General features: G+C 38.7%; 1 protein-coding gene across 6 annotated transcripts in view; it reads left to right on the forward strand.

Annotated features, from left to right (window-relative positions):
- The window catches only part of ITSN2 (intersectin 2), a 151,756-nt gene that overhangs the window by 27,248 nt on the left and 107,415 nt on the right, over nucleotides 1-17,093 (forward strand). For all 6 annotated transcript variants that reach the window (XR_003309545.1, XM_026454744.1, XM_026454742.1 and 3 more), the window contains exons 2-3: nucleotides 5,863-5,926; nucleotides 15,731-15,823. Coding sequence is in view for 5 of the 6 variants with exons in the window: in XM_026454744.1 (XP_026310529.1) it covers nucleotides 5,896-5,926; nucleotides 15,731-15,823 (124 nt within the window). In the remaining variant the exon portion in view is untranslated. The remainder of the gene's footprint in view (nucleotides 1-5,862; nucleotides 5,927-15,730; nucleotides 15,824-17,093) is intronic.

Consider the following 17,093-nt stretch of genomic DNA (forward strand, 5'->3'; position numbering starts at 1 on the left):
TCTTTGCCTTATGCCTACCATTTACCCAATATGTTTTATTGGTTTCTACAAAGGTAACAATGCCAGTTCTCCATTAATTTTTAATGAGCAGCAAAATCATACGAATATTCTAAAAACCATACGTAACTAACAATATTCAAAATATATGATGACTGCACATTTGCCAAAATTGCCCGTCACTACATGTCATCCCCTGTGAAGAGTAGAAACTGGTGTTTGTTGGATGCCGACTTCAGTTGCACTTGCCTGAAAGAGGCACCAGTCATGTACCTGGGGAGATGCTGGTTACCCTTTTCTTCCTTTCAGAGAGTTATACCAAGAGATAAGAAACAATTAGCACTCCCTAATTTATGTATGTGATTGATGCTGTCCAGTGTGTTGGGAGTCATCTCTGGCTTGTTTTTCTTCTCTTGGACAAATGTGTTAACAGTAAGTTCTACTGCTGTTTGCAGGAACCTGTGATGCATTATCTCCATTTAAGAGAGGAAGAGGCATATAAAGCCCATGGGAAGTTCATGGGCTTTAGAATTAGACAGACTTGGGCTTGCATTCTGGCTTCATGACATACTGAATTTGGGCAAGTAATTTAACCTCTTCAGTTTCTTCTGTGAAATGAGTACAGTATCATCTGCCTTGTAGGGATATGTAAGAGGAGTATCCGTATTATCAAAGGTGCCTAGCAGTATCTGGCACCTGGTAGATAAGTCTACAAGCTTCTCAGTGTCTGAAGCTCCTTCTGCAGAACCTGAAACATATTGTATTCTCAGTAAACATTCAGCATGACACAGCACCTCTACTGTGATCGACAGAAGTGTATTGAATTAATGGTAAACAGTAAATGTTAATGTATTAATTGCTTTTTGAAAAATGTAAAACAAAGTTTTTTGTATCTGTTGCATTTTCAAAATTTCAATTATAATTATTCTTTTAAGTACTACTCTGCAAATAGACTAGTAGAATTGTTAAGCATTAGGTAATTATTCTACAGTGGGGCAGAGAGAATGTAAATGTAATAGATATGAAATATGTTTTAAAAGCTTATTGGTTCCAACAAAATATACTCCCATATTTTACATACAACATAAATGTTACATATAATATGTGCATGGGTGGCTAAATTCCACATACCAGATGATAAAGATTCTGTAATACTAGTACCTTCAGCTCTTCAGCTTTACCCAAGGGATTTGCTCTTATTGCCAGTAATGTTATTAATATTTGGTTCATTCTCAGGTTTTATTTCAGAATTATGCCTGTGATTATTGAGTATCTGCTATTTGGCATTCTTTTTTTTTTTTTCGAAGTCAAACTGTATCCAGCTTTAGTAGAGATACTTTCCATAAACAATCATGGTATTTCAGGCAGGACATGGGCAGACAATCATTAACAGTATACAACAACTTTCTTTCCCCCCCACCCTATCTCTCTCTCTCTCTCTCTCTCTTTCTTTTTTTTTGATGGAGTTTCGCACTTGTTGCCCAGGCTGGGGTGCAATGGCCCGATCTTGGCTCACTGCAACCTCCATCTCCTGGGTTCAAGCGATTCTCCTGCCTCAGCCATCCGAGTAGCTGGGATTACAGGCATGTGCTACCATGCCTGGCTAATTTTGTATTTTTAGTAGAGGTGGGGTTTCACCATGTTGGTCAGGCTGGTCTCGAACTCCTGACTTCAGGTGATCTGCCCACCTTGACCTCCCAAAGTTCTGGGATTACAGGCCTGAGCCACTGCGCCTGGCCACAACTTTCAAACTCCCTTCTTCAGTAGAGGACCAAAAATCAGAAAGGCACTCTAAAACCCAACAAAGTCTTCATCTGATGCTGTGAACAGGGAAAGTTTAGAGTGAGCGGTGACATTTCACATTTAGCATATTGTTTAACAACTTTTCACCAGCTGACCCTGACTTTCAGGAAGTGAAATGAAAATGGCAGAATTTATCTGAAGATCCACAATCTAGAAATGGAACCACTGCTCTTTTGACAGGTGCCATCTTAGTGGCATCACTGAAGAGTCCAGATTGCCTTACACACTGGTAACTAGTGATTGGGGATCAGGTCCCAACAGATGTCTGGGTTTAAGGGAGTTAAGTCTCTGCTGAAAAGTGGAAAGGGAGAAGAGGACATAAAAACAAATTTGTTTTCCATTCCACAAAGTTGTACGTGCCAAGGTGGCCATGTGTGTTAAAGTCAGGGAATCCCTCCTCCTGGGAGCCGAGAGGAAGTCTCTCAGAACTAGAAGGGAAAGGTGTTTTCCCCACATTAGTCCAGCTTCGGAGACATTCTATTAGTGACATATGGCCCTTCCCCCAAAAAACAACAATGAAGTGTTCTGTGTGCTAACAACATAGCAAAAAAAAAAAAAAAAAAAAGTAGGCTGGGCGCAGTGGCTCATGCCTGTAATCCCAGCACTTTGGCAGGCTGAGGCAGGTGGATCACCTGAGGTCAGGAGTTTGAGACCATCCTGGCTAACATAGGGAAACCCCATTTCTACTAAAAATACAAAAAATTAGCCGGGTGTGATGATACGCACCTGTAATCCCAGCTACTTGGGAGGCTGAGGTAGGAGACTTGCTTGAACCTGGGAGGCGGAGGTTGCAGTGATCTGAGATTGTACCATTGCACTCCAGCTTGGGCAACAAGAGCCAAACTCTACCAAAAAAAAAAAAAAAAAAGTAGCCAGGCACAGTGGCTCACACCTGTAATCTCAGCACTTTGGGAGGCCGAGGCAGGTGGATCACTCGAGGTCAGGAGTTCGAGACAAGCCTGACCAACACGGTGAAACCCCATCTCTACTAAAAATACAAAAGTTAGCCGGCTGTGGTGGTGCCTGCCTATAATCCCAGCTACTCAGGAGGCTGAGGCAGGAGAATCGTTTGAACCCAGGAGGTGGAGGTTGCAGTGAACCAAGATCACGCCACTGCACTCCAGCCTGGGCGACAGTGAGAATTAATCTCAAAAAAAAAAAAAAAAGTAAAACAAAATTCTGCATTTTTATAAACTTGATAAAAAGTAGTATTTCAAACTGTACAGTCACCAGAAGTACACAGTTATAAAAAATGCACACACTTCATTTGGCATCTCCAACACTTTCAGCTTTCTGTTGCCCAGGCTGGAGTGCAGTGGCCGGATCTCAGCTCACTGCAAGCTCCGCCTCCCGAGTTTACGCCATTCTCCTACCTCAGCCTCCCGAGTAGCTGGGACTACAGGCACCCGTCACCTCGCCCGGCTAGTTTTTTGTATTTTTTAGTAGAGACGGGGTTTCACTGTATTAGCCAGAATGGTCTCGATCTCCTGACCTCGTGATCTGCCCGTCTTGGCCTCCCAAAGTGCTGGGATTACAGGCTTGAGCCACCGCGCCCGACCGGCATCTCCATTTTCTGCAAGGTTATTCACCTCCTTGCCAGCATCAGCTTTTCCCTTTTTCCCTTTGGATACCTTCTCTCCCTTCTTTGCAGGGGTCTTTTCAGGCTTGGGCTCTGCCTTTGGAGGAGCAGGTTTAGCAGACAACCTCATGGATCTTCTCTGTGGTTCGTTCTTCACCTCATCTTTATCTCCTTCAGCATCCCCTTCACCCTTTCTCTTGGGCATGGTGGTGGCAACGGTAGTGGGAGTTAAGCGCTTGGCCCAGGGTGCAGTGGCGTGCAGGCTTTGGTCAGTCCGGGGTTCGTTCTCGCCTCTTCTTCTTCATACTGCTGTCTATTTGGCGTTCTTTTGTATTCACAGAATACGTGATGACCAACAAATGGTTCTAGACAGATGATTTGTAAGTTTTAGACCTAGATCCCAACTAATTAAGGCCTTGTGTCCATGGGATCCCATTCCTCATTGGTTTTTCTGTTGTTAGAGCCATCTTTAGTAATTCACATGCTATTATGCAGAGTTAGAAAATGCATTATTTGCAATAGTGGGTTTTCTCCCACATTTTAAAATGGTCTCAGCCACAGAAAACTAATAAAGGCCCTTGCTACTGCTTATCTGTTAAGTAGATAGATTGTTTTCAGGCATATAGCTTATTTTGAGTTAACATTACTTATGATTTAAAATTGAAGAAGTAAAAATGTTATATTTGTTTGCAGTATTTCTGTATTTGAGGAAGTTGTAGTCATAACTTGATTTATGGGACTTCCTTCGGTGTTCATTTTTAAGCTAGCTATAAAATGGTGACAAACGTTGACCACGATGTATATACCACTTAATGCCTTCTTTGTTTAAAATGGCGGTGCAAATATTTTTCTTAGGCTTCTAAAAATATAAATATTTAAAAGATTTGGGTAAATATATGAGATGCAGCATGATCTTATATTAATATAGTAGGGTTTTCCTGCAATATTATGATCCATGGTTTTAATTACTAAGTGCATTGCGGTAAATTTGCTAGGCCTTCACTTCCTAACTGGTCCTATTCTCAAAATTTGTGGAACAGGCTGGACGCAGTGGCCTGTAATCCCAACACTTTGGGTGGCCGAGGGAAGCAAATCACTTGAGCTTAGGAGTTCAAGACTAGCCTGGCCAACATGGTAAAACCTTGGCTCTACTAAAACAAACAAACAAACAAACAAACAAAAATTAGCCGGGCATATGGTGATGTGCGCCTGTAGACCCAGCTACTCAGGAGGCTGAGGCTGGAGAATTGCTTGAACCTGGGAGGTGAGGTTGCAGTGAGCCGAGATTGTGCCACTGCACTCCAGCCTAGGCGACAGAGCGAGATTCCGTCTCAAGAAAAAAAAAAACCCACAAAAATATTCATAGAACAAATTTTGAATTTATTGACAGCTGAATAATGAATTCAGGGTTCAAAACGATATTGCACTCTCCTTGTCTGGATGTTTGCAAAATAGCAGCCATTTGTTGAACACCCTGTGTGGCAGGCGGTTTAATGGATTATGTTTAACACTGTAAAAAATACTTCTGCAAAGTATTTTTTATAGATGAGTAATCTGAGTCTCAAAAAAGGTTAAATAACTTTTCCATGGTCACAGATGGGAGAATAGCAGAGCTGGGTTTGAACCCAGAGCTGTGAATTTCCAAAGTCCCTTCTCTTAGAGTGCTTGACGAACACATTTAGTTATGTTATATATGTATTTTAATAATTATGTGTGTGTTTTAGTAATTACTTTTAGACTATTTTATAAACCCCTTGAGCTCACTTAAACAGCTGTGCTACATTTGTTTTGAAGAATTTTCTTGTTTGGGAGTTTTTAAAAAATGATAGTATGGGCTGGGTGCAGTGGCTCACACCTGTAATCTCAGCACTTTGGGAGGCTGACGTGGGCGGGTCACTTGAGGCCAGGAGTTTGAGACCATTCTGGTCAACCTGGCAAAACCCTATCCCTACCAAAAACACAAAGATTAGCCAGGCATGGTGGAGCATTCCGGTAGTCCCAGCTACTCAGGTGGCCAAGGTATGAGAATTGCTTGAACCCAGGAGGCAGAGGTTGCAGTGAGCTGAGATTGCACCACTGCCCTCCAGCCTGGGTGACAGAGTGAGACTGTTTAAAAAAAAAATAAAAAAAAAAAAGGATTTCCATGTTATTTTTACATACTTAGTTTATACAGTTGATTTATTTTCTTCTTTCCCAAATTAATTTCTACAAGAATGTTGGTTCATGCCAAGGGTTTCTTTATTCAGTATCTGCTATTGAATATATGACTGTTTTTCTGTATTAAGGCAGCATGATTACCCAACAGAATCTCTTACCCTTCCTCAAATTTAAATTCTGCCTGTTCAGCAGCAGCAGAAGCTCTGCATTGTTTTCTGTTGGAAGTGTGAGCTGAAGGGGACAGACATTCCTACTGCTTAGCGGGTGCACTAAGCTGTGATCTGCCCTTATTGTATTACCAACGGCACAATATTTTTATGTTGCAGATGGCCGAGAGCTAGCAAGGAAAACTCAGGACCATGATGGCTCAGTTTCCCACAGCTATGAATGGTAAGCAGCTTTGTGCTTGTGGCAAGATGGGGTTATGAATTTTTTGTTTTTGGTAGAGGTTTAAAATATTCATGTAGATAATTTTCCTTAAGCTTATAAATACAAAACTTGAAGTATTCTCGTTGAAAATATTTTGGAACACTGCATGTACCTTCTGTAAGAATATTATGTCGTAAATCCCATGACTATATTCTGGAATGTGTGTTTGCCATTGAGCAGTCAGGAATAACCGAAAGGTATATTGTATTTGATGCATAAAAGTGGATGACAAAAAGCAGAGTGCTGTAAGGTGAATATTAAAGGTATTTTGATAGCATAAAATGATCGTAAACCGATGAAGCCAATAGAGATTAACTTAGTAATATTTATGTAAGATTACGTTTTCCCTTTAGATAAGATTACGTATGCCTGCTACATAATTGTTTAATATGAAACATTTTAAAAGAAAGTGCTGGCTGGGTGCAGTGGCTCATGCCTGTAATTCCAGTCCTTTGTGAGTCCAAGGCAGGCAGATCACTTGAGGTCAGGAGTTCAAGACCAGCCTGGTCAACATGGTGAAACCCCATCTCTACTAAAAATACAAAAACTAGCCGAGCGTGGTCGTGGACACCTGTAATCCCACCTACTTGGGAGGTTGAGGCAGGAGAATCACTTGAACTACCTGGGAGGTGGCGGTTGCAGTGAGCCTGGGAAAGAGTGAGACTCCGTCTCAAAAACAAAAAAAAAGAAAAGGAAAAAGAAAATGCTTACGTAATTTCAATAATGAAAAGTTTTTAAAGTTTTGTTCTGATTGTAGCTTTAATTCTTTTTCCAAATACTAATTAACTACCCTTAATAGGTATTAAGTTACTGTGTTTGTCATTTATAATTAATTGAAAAAAATGCATTATATTTTTAAATTGCTAAAGAAATCTAGATACTGAGTTCTTAATTTTATGGTAAATTGTATTAGCTAATTGTAGATAAGTATCAGGAAATAGAGAATAAACTCAATAATTCATTATTATTTAAATTGAAAACAGTAATATTAAAGAGCATTAAAAAAAAGGAGGGAAGAATCACCATTCCACCGTCTTCATGAAGCAATTCTGTTTTGATATTACCATCTAGTGTTAATCAGTTGTTTTTTAAACTTGTTTTCAGACATAGGACCAAATCATTACATTAATAACAGAAATACATGTTGTATATCTAAAGTTTTATGCCTCAGGATTTAGGAAAATCTTGGAGAAGTAAATTATTTGTATAAGTGAAAATACATGTTGTATATCTAAAGTTTTATGCCTCAGGATTTAGGAAAATCTTGGAGAAGTGAATTATTTGTATAAAAAGTAGAATCAAATTCTAATGCGTGATAAGACCCTGTGTCATTTAAGGATAGACTTGAAGTAAAGATTTTATTGTTTCTTGTTTTATCCTTTCAACCTATTATTTAAGGATTAATGTGAGTATTGCTTCTATTGGGAAAATGGTGTGGTATTATAAAGATTGATGCCACAGACAATTTTTAATAATTAAATAATTTTTCCATAATGAGTGATACATGTAAGTTTAAAAGTAGGGCAGTAATTGTAGTAGTAACATACTCTACTCAAGTTTGAGGATTTTTATGCCCCATACAAAGGAATTTGCACTAAACAGTTGAATTGTAAACTTCAGGCAACATATTAATCAGGTTTATAAGCAAAATGAACATAAAGCAGTACAGTCCTGGTCCTTCTTTATTCTGCTTCTTCCATTCCATAAACATTTATATATCTACTTTGCAGTTCATTGCATTATATAAAATATAACATTGAGAACAAGTGAAATATTCAATAACAAAAGAATGATTATGTGAACAATCATCTAAAATATTGGAAAATGCATTTAGAAGTGCTATATAGGCATACAGATAGTACTTTTTTTTAAACTTCTGAAGAATTAATTGCATATGTAGACTGTGGTACCTTCCTACTTAGAAGATTGATGATAACTTAGACATATCTAATTTAAGTTCAATTCAGATGTTACTGGAGAGCAGCATTCATGTATAGTACGAAACTTTGCTCCTCTAGTAATCCTGACCTAGATTGTTAAATGTTTTTGATGCCCATTGCTATTGGGAGTTGTCTGTAAGTATGCCTGTGTGTGAATGTATATGTGTGTGTGTGTGTGTGTGTATGTATATATATGTATGTGTGTGTAAAAACAGAGATGAGACTACTTACTGGATGAGATCTAGCCCATAGTAGATGTTCTGTTAATGTGAAATTTTTTTTCTTCACTGACTATAAGAACTTGTTTGAAAGAGCCAGCAGGTGAGATGTGAATAAGCAACAGAAATGTTTGTGAAAATCCCGTATTTTCAATATCAGTGATGAGTTGGGGGAAGTGGATAGAATTTTAATGTATTTCTAACATGATTATTAGATATTGTAAAAGTTTGTTAGCTTTTTAGGGAAATATTAGACATCAACCCCTGAACTTAGATTTTTCTGCCTCTTCTACTGAAGAGATTATCTACAGATAAATATAGACTAAGATTAGGAGATTTTTACTTGAAATTCAAAGTAACAAACTTTTGCCTTGTCAAAGCATTCTGTTAGTTGATATATCTAAATAAGAAAGCCAGGATTGAATTAACTATTTTAAAATTGGCTTTGAATTACATGTATTGCCCAGTTTTCTTATTTCAGTGTTTTGTTTTTTGAGATAGGGTCTCCACTCTGTTGTCCAGGTTGGAGTGTAGTGGTATGAACACAGCTCACTGCAGCCCTGACTTGCTAGATTCAAGCAATCCTTCTGCCTCTGCCTCCTGAGTAGCTGGGACCACAGGCATGAGCCACCACAGCTAATTTTTAAATTTTCTGTAGAGATGGGAGTCTCACTATGTTGCCCAAGCTGATCTTGAACTCTTGAGCTCAAGTAGTCCTCCCACCTTAGCCTCCCAAAGTGCTTGGATTATAGGCATGAGCTATCACACCTGACCAGTGTTATCTTTTTGTTCCTAGAAAATTCTTTGTGCATTAATACTTTATGTTTTAATATGATTAAGTTTTTAAAAGGTTATTTGAACACTACTAAAAAATTATTCCTTGTTAAAATGCCTTAGAATATTTTTATTCTCTTGGTTACATTAATCATGATAATATGTAACCATGATTGTTGTGTGTGATTTTCTTGGCTGATGGAGTCTTTTTAAAATATTAGAGTCTGTGAGTTCCTTTAAGGTGTTTTTTGTTGTTGTTGTTCTTTGTTTTTTGAGACAGGGTCTTGCTCTGTCAACCCACCCTGGAGTACAGTGGCCTGAATGTTGCTCGCTGCAATCTCAACCTCCCAGGCTCAAGCAATTCCTTCTGCCTCAGTCTCCAGAGTAACTGGGACTACAGACATGTGCCACCATTACCATCTACTTAAAAAAAATTTTTTTAGACATAGGGTCTCACTGTGTTGGCCAGGCTGGTCTCAACTCCTGGGCTCAAGTGATGCCCTGCCTCAGCCTTGCTGCCTCAGCCCAGCCAAGTGGTTCATTTTATTCATCTTCATACCCCATAAATGTTTACTGAATGAATGAATATGAAGGTGTCAAGATTACTGATTGGAGACACGAGGAACTAAGCAGTAAACATAAACAGATGGGTTGAGTTAGCCCCTGTGAAAACACGTGGCCAAGGAAATATGAGGAGATAGTAATATATATAAGACAGCATCATATTGTGATGAGCACTGGTGATGCAGCAGAACTCTGTTTTGTCTTAAGACAGCAGTGGAGTCTATCACTGCCTGGGGATATATACCCATATATGTTAGGGCAGCTTTTAAGCCTTCCTAACCAAACTCTTCAGACTTAAAATAGTCTTAAGGTTTCTAACTAAAGAGCCTTAGTTTCAGGCTATTCCCTGAGTAAGATTTGAATGCTCTGACTTCTTTTTAATTATATTGTTCCCTGGGATTGGGTTGAATAAGGAAACTAATTTATGGAGCACTCTTCATATGGCAGGCATGTATTAGATACTTTATATTTTTGTTTTAGTTTATTTTAAAGTTGGGTTTATTGGGGGTATAATTCACCCTTTTAAAGTAATACAGTTTGATGAGTTTCTAAAACTGCGTTTAGTCATATAAATTAGGATATAAAACATTTGCATCACCTAAAAATTCTCTGTACCCTTATACCTCCACCTTTAGCCACGTATTATTGGCAACCACTAATCAGATTTCTGTCCTTACAGTTCTGCCTTTTCCAGAATGTCATATAAATGGAATACGCAATATGTAGCCTTTGGCGTCTGGCTTCTTGTCACTTAGCACAATATCTTTGTGATTCATTCATAATGTTGCATGCATTTCTCCTGTTTACTGCTGAGTAGTATTCCATTTTATAAATGTGTACCACAATTTATTTATCTGTTCAGCCATTCAGGTGCAGAACATTTGGGTTATTTCCAGGTTTTAGTGATTATGACTAAATCTGCTATAACCATCAGAGAACAGGTTTTTATGTGGAAATAGGTCTTTATTTCTCTTGGGTATTTACCCGAGAGTCTTTTGTTAATACTCAAGAGTCTATTGTTGGGTCATGTGGAAATATATATTTAACTTCACAGGAAATTGCCAAACTGTTTTCCAAAGTGACTGTCACATTTGCTTTCCCACCAGCATATATGAGTTGCAGTTGTTTGGCATCTTTATCAGCACTCTGTATTTTTTTTTAATTTGTTTTTAAATTTTCAGACATGCTAATAGACATGTAATGATACCTTTTTGTGGCTTTAATTTACATTTCCCTGATGATAGTGATATTGAGCATCTTGTCACATGCTTATTTGCCATCTCTTTATCTTTGATGTGTCTGTTCAAATCTTTTGTTCCTTTTCTTTGGAGGAGGGATTATTTTCTGATTTTTGAGTTGAATGGTTCTATATATATGCTGACCTATATTTAATTGAATATGTTTTGCAAATGTTTTCTCTCAGTCTGTAGTTTGTCTTTTCCTTAAGAGCGTCCTTTAACAGAGTGGAAATTTTAGATTTTTATGAAGTCCAGTTTGTCAAAATATTTTAATGACTTTTGCCTTTTGTGTTCCAGAGTCATTGCATAATCCAAAATCACAAACATTTTCTTCCATATTTTCTTCAAGAAGTTTTATATCTAGTTCTGTGATTCACTGAGAGTTAATTCATGTATATGCTGGAAGGTTGAGGTTCTTTTGTTGTTTTTTTCATATGGATATCCAGTTCTTTCAGCACCATTTTCTGAAAGGACTGTTTTCCACCTTGGATTATCTTCTCATCTTGTTGGTAATCAATGGACAATATATTTGTGAGTGTATTTCTTTTTAATTACCAACAAGATAGATAGTTTAAGACTCTTAATTAAGCCTGAGTAGACTCTAGTCTTGCTTTCAAAACTTAACAATTTTATTACCTTGGGCAAATTATTTAATATCTCTGTACCACTGTTTCCTTCTCTGAAAAACAGTGATAGCAATAGTTACTTTATGAGATTCTTATGAGACTTACTTGAAGCAATACATGTAAAGCTCTTAGAACAGTACCTGACACACGGTGAGTTTCATTAAGTGTTAGTTATAATGGAGGTATATTACATGTAATCTTTACAACAGGCCTGTGGAGTTACATAATATTCCTAGTTTATAGAGGTGGCATGTGAATTACAAAGAACATGAGCATCTTATCCATATATGTTGGGACATAGTATAGTGCACAGTTCAGCATGCAGGCTCTGGAGTCAGGCTACCCAGGTTCTAATCTCAGCTCTGTCACTTACTGTATGCCCTTGAGCAAGTTACTTTATCACCATGGGTTTTCGATTTCCTTACCTATAAAATGAGAATAATAATAGTACTTTAATTTATAGGTTAATGCTAGGAGCTTAGTGAGTTACTGCGTATAAAATCCCCGACAGTAGTCAGGGTTCAGTAAAGGTGGGCTGCTTCCATCTTTGTCATCCTTTGTTGTTGTCATTTTTGTTGTTTTTAAAATCAGCATCATCATTTTTCTGAAGTCATATAATAGAAAATCAGTTCTGTGGCTACACTACTTGCCTTCCTGGTGACAGGAATCCTGACAGGTTTATTTTATTTTCTGATAAACTGATAAACCAAGTAGGATTTTTACTACATATGTGGTATTTCTTTATTTAGAAAGTGTGTAGGTTTAGCTATTTTAGGTCCTTAGTTCTTCAGTACATCTGTTTCTTTATTTTTAACTATAATCTTAAAACTTCTCTTTAAGAGAGGATATTTATAGATTTTTTAATCCAGTCATTTAGGACTAAGAATAATTTGTTGAACCCATATTAGTGTTAAAAATTATAGTGAGCACCTACTTTTCAATGATATACATTCCTGGGAAATTGTAAGGCAGATTTTTATACAATACAAGCAGGAATTATATATGAGTTTATATACCTAAACATATTTGGTTCCTTATTGGCAGAAATAGAATAAATTGAAAAGGTAGTCAGAAGTATAGATGGTGATTAGTCATGTTGAATGTGCAGAACTTTACAGAAACCTCCTCAGAGAGCTGGTATAACCACATGGGAAGAGTGGACAACAAAAAGCTAATCCCAAGCTCAGGAAGAAACTCCTGTATTTGCAATGCAGACATCCTTAAAGAGAGTCTGGAACAAAAGCTACCAATCCTTTTGTTTAGAAGATGTACAGAAACTTGAGAAACTCATGGAGAATTGTCTCCCAAGAGTTTCTCTCCCTTGTTTCTCCATTATCTTGACTTCTAGCAAATTTTCTCATGAGTACACATACAACTAAGTTGACCACTCTGATTAATCTGACAAAACAGGGGCTGGGACTAGGTCTGATTTATTTTATGCAGCATTTGATTAAGACTAATCAACGGGACTTCAAGCAGCAGGTTGGTCTCAGCCTGCAGTGTTCTCAGCTGTGCTCTGCAGGGTCCCAGCTAAACAAATCCTATAAATCATCAATGTCTCCCTTAGAAAACCAGGTGGCTTTCTCCTTAAAAAACAATGTGTTTTTGTTGTTGTTTTTATTGTTGTTTTTTGTTGTTGTTGAGACAGGGTCTTGTTCTGTCACCCAGTGGTGTGATCACTGCTCACTGCAGCCTCAATCTCCTGGGCTCAAGCAGTCCTTCTACCTCAGCCTCCCAAGTAGCTGGGATTACAGGTGTGAGCCACCACCCGGCTAATTTTTTAAGTTTTATGTAGAGATGGGGTCTCACCATGTTGCCCAGGCTGGTCTCAAACTCCTGAGCTGAAGGGATCGTCCTGCCTCAGCCTCCCAAAATGCTGGGATTAGGTGTGCACCACCACGTCCAGCCTCTCCTTAAGTTTTATTTTAACTTTTCTACCTGGCCTGAATCAGTAATCTGGGTACAACAGGTTGTATTCATAATTGCACACACTTTGTCTTGGCCTGCAAAAAAGAAAATCTAGGGTAAATCTCTAACAGCCCTGACCAGTGAGTCGAGGCTGACCTGAATGCCTTCCAGGACTGAGGAAGTGTTTTTTAAAACACTTGAAGATCTGTTCATGTACATTACTGTGTTTTTGGAGGGAGGCAAGTTAATGCATGGTTTCCACAGAAGAAGTAGAAGATCAAGGGTGTGTATGGGTTATGCTTGGAAAGAAAATGGTTACAGTTATTCCCCCCGCAACTCCCGCTGCTGTGGGACCTACATCAGAAGAGGGGCACAGGTTGACAGTGCCTCTAACATAGCTTCCTGGATGACTGGCAAGTCTGAGGGTTTCCAATGCAGTTTGAGTAATTGAGTCTAGTCCTTGTTTTTGGAGGGATTGCCTGAATTAGTCCCACTTGTTTTGTTTGTCCTCACCACCAGCTGGGTGGAATTCATCCATTACTGAGATTGGGGTTGGGGAAAGACCTCTGGAAGTGATATGGACGGGAGGTGCATTTGCTGGGGTCTTTCCTGATGTTCCTGATAGACTCTTGATAAGGCTTCTGATGGGGAATGGCAGACTCATAAGGTGCTTCCTACAATTTAGGAGAGCCATACCAAGGCATTTTTTCCTGGAGAAGGGTACAGGGGCAGTTCTACAAGAGAAAAGATCATTAATTCCTCTCTCAATACCATACCTCCTGGGGTCTAAGGCATTTCTTCCTCAGGTGCCTTCTTGTTGCTCTCTACTGCTATTAAACCTTGGTTTCTTATTTCAGAGCTATAACTTTACCATTTCCTAGTGATCCAGAAGAGTTAGATGTAAGAGGGACATTTTCATAAACTGTAACCAGAATTAACTTTGAATCCTCTAGATCACTGGTTCCCAATCTTTTTGGCACCAGGGACCAGTTTCATGGAAGACAATTTTTCTACAGATTTGGGGTAGGATAGTGGGAGGGGGGTGGTTTTAGGATAAATATGTTCCACCACAGATCATTAGGCATTAGATTCTCATAATGAGCATGCAACCCAGATCCCTCACATGCACAGTTCACAATAGGGTTTGCACTCGTATGAGAATCTAATGCTGCCACTGATCTGACAGGAGGTGCCACTCAGGTGGTAATGCTCACTTGCCCACCGCTCACCTCCTTCTGTGTGACCAGGTTCCTAACAGGCCACAGACCAGCACCAGTCCATGGCCCGGGAGTTGGGAATTCCTGCTCTAGGTCCCATTTTACCTCAGTGGCCCAGCTGGAGGGTTTATGAACCAAGCCTGCCTGCAGTTGTCATTAGGGGCTAGAAAGATGCATCATGTGCAGGACTGGTCAGAGTAGAATCCTGAAATTTCACAATAGGTCTGTATATCTCCTGTGATCCCCACCCCTTAGCCTATAACTTCCAGGATATGGGTCAGGCTCTTGAAGATGGTATTTAAGACCTTTTTACAGTTAATTCCACCCTACCTGTTTATTATTGCTAACTCTAGTTATTAGTCTGCTCAGTGCACTTAACAGCACCTTGCACAAGCCTTGACTTCTCATGCTGTGCCCTTACGGTGTGAAATGTTCTTATCCCTCCTCTTCACGTAGCAAAATTCAAACTAAGCTTCAAGGCTCTGCCTCAGTGTTCTCTTTCCTGTCATCTCATCCTTGGTGCTTCTAACTCAGAATTGGCACAGCTATTTTGGTATCTGTATTAGTCTGTTTTCACACTGCTATAAAGAACTACCTGAGACTGAGTAATTTATGAAAAAAAGGGTTTAATTGACTCACAGTTCCACATGGCTGGAGAGGCCTCAGGAAACTTAAGGTGGAAGGTGAAGGGGAAGCAAAGCACATCTTAATGTGGCGGCAGGAGAGAGAGAGAAGCAGCAAGGGGGGAAGTGCCACAATTTAAAACCATCAGCTGTCGTGAGGAACTCACTCACTATCACAAGAACAACGGGGGAGAAATCCACCCCATGATCCAGTCATCTCCCACCAGGCCTCTCCTCTGACATGTGGGAATTACAATTCGAGATGAGGTTCTGGTGGGGACACAGGGCTAAACTATGTCAGTATGTATTTCTGCTTAGGATTCTTCACAGGTAAATACTGTAAGTACTGTTAGTTTTCTAGAGCATGAATTGCTTGAGGATGGGAATATTTTCTTCATCTTTTTATTGCCAGTGTTTAGCTTGATGCTTATTTCCAGTGAGTGTTATATAGCACTTGTTCAATAGACGTTAACTGAGCGAATGAGTGAAAAGCCTTAGGGCTGTGCTATGTATGGTTGTGATACAGCTTTACTCTTTGTGTCACTCAAATATTAAATACTGTCATAAAGTGAACATTTGTGTTTTCTGTTTACATTTTAGAATTGTATTTTGAGCATTCTCATGTATACACTGTAGTTTATTCTACTTATGTTTCAGGAGGACCAAACATGTGGGCTATTACCTCTGAAGAACGTACTAAGCATGACAGGCAGTTTGATAACCTCAAACCTTCAGGAGGTTACATAACAGGTTTGTGTTTATAATTTTATTTGTGAATTATGGTCCTTATGTGATATCTAAGAATTAGTTTTAATTTGACTGCCATCAAATTTGTGTTAATAAACGATAAAATTCATATCAGTCAGAATTCTAGAAATTAAAGAAATGGTAACTCTTATTTTTCCTGGAACTGTCTTAATTTGTTGTTTTGAATTTGGGATATGGAAGATTTTTCCTGAATCCCAAATGATAGTCAAGAATTTCTGTGTAATTGTCTAGTTTCACAGTTTGACATTCTATCTAGAAAGTTTTCAGTTTATTTCTTAGATTCATTTCATGGAAAATCTAGACTTTTTGTTCTGGAATCTGTTTTCCTAATCCTAGCCCTCTGTCTTTGAGGCTATACCAAGCACTGATTGTTGATGCTAGCCCTTGTTTTGCAGAAAGACCACCAGAGCCAAAATAGGATTAATTTAGGTGTGCCTTTGAAATTTTTTTCTATTAATCAAACTTTTTTTCTGTGCCAGAGTAACTTAGTGCTTTACATACAGTAGTAGTAACTATGAGAACAATGATATTTATTGAATTTTTACTATATACCAGATGCTATGCTAAGTGCATTATTTTATTTAACCTTTACAACAACCCTATAAAGTAGGCAGTATTGTTGTCTATATTTACAAATAGTGAAACTGAGACTAACAGATGTTGTGTAACTGCCTAAGGTTACAAAGATGGTTAGTGTTAATCTGGGCTTTGAAACCATTCAGCCTGACTTTGGAATCCGTCTACTTAACCATGTTATTTGTACTGCTATGATAGTAATTACCTTACCTGGTATCAGGATTTGATTACCCTGCTTACAGGTTAATAACTTTGTCCATTACTGGGGGAAGACCCAAGATTCCTGAGTCAAAGACAAAGAACCTTATGACTAACAGCATAACTAGCAAAATCAGCATTGGCATCTATCTTTCTCTTTTCTTTAGCGTAAGTCCCACAGAGACAATGCAGAGAGCCTAGAAGAATGCTACATATGCTGTGTTACAGGAGAGGAACACTGAATTTGGGGAACCCACCCTTTTGTAGCAAGTGGTAAAGCAAGTTTGTCCCTTGTCTCAGTGGGAGACATTACCTGATTCCTTAAGATTGCTCATTACGAACCCAATTCTGAGAAGTGACCCAGACAGAGAGCAGTTCGGGTCTTACATTATTGGTATACAAGGCAAGACACATAGGAGTGTGAAGAAATTCCAGTAGGACTGTCTCCTAACACCTGGTACCTTTTATATTGAAACTC

The sequence above is a fragment of the Piliocolobus tephrosceles genome, chromosome 15 (genome assembly GCF_002776525.5).
Source record: "Piliocolobus tephrosceles isolate RC106 chromosome 15, ASM277652v3, whole genome shotgun sequence".
Lineage (NCBI taxonomy): Eukaryota > Metazoa > Chordata > Mammalia > Primates > Cercopithecidae > Piliocolobus > Piliocolobus tephrosceles.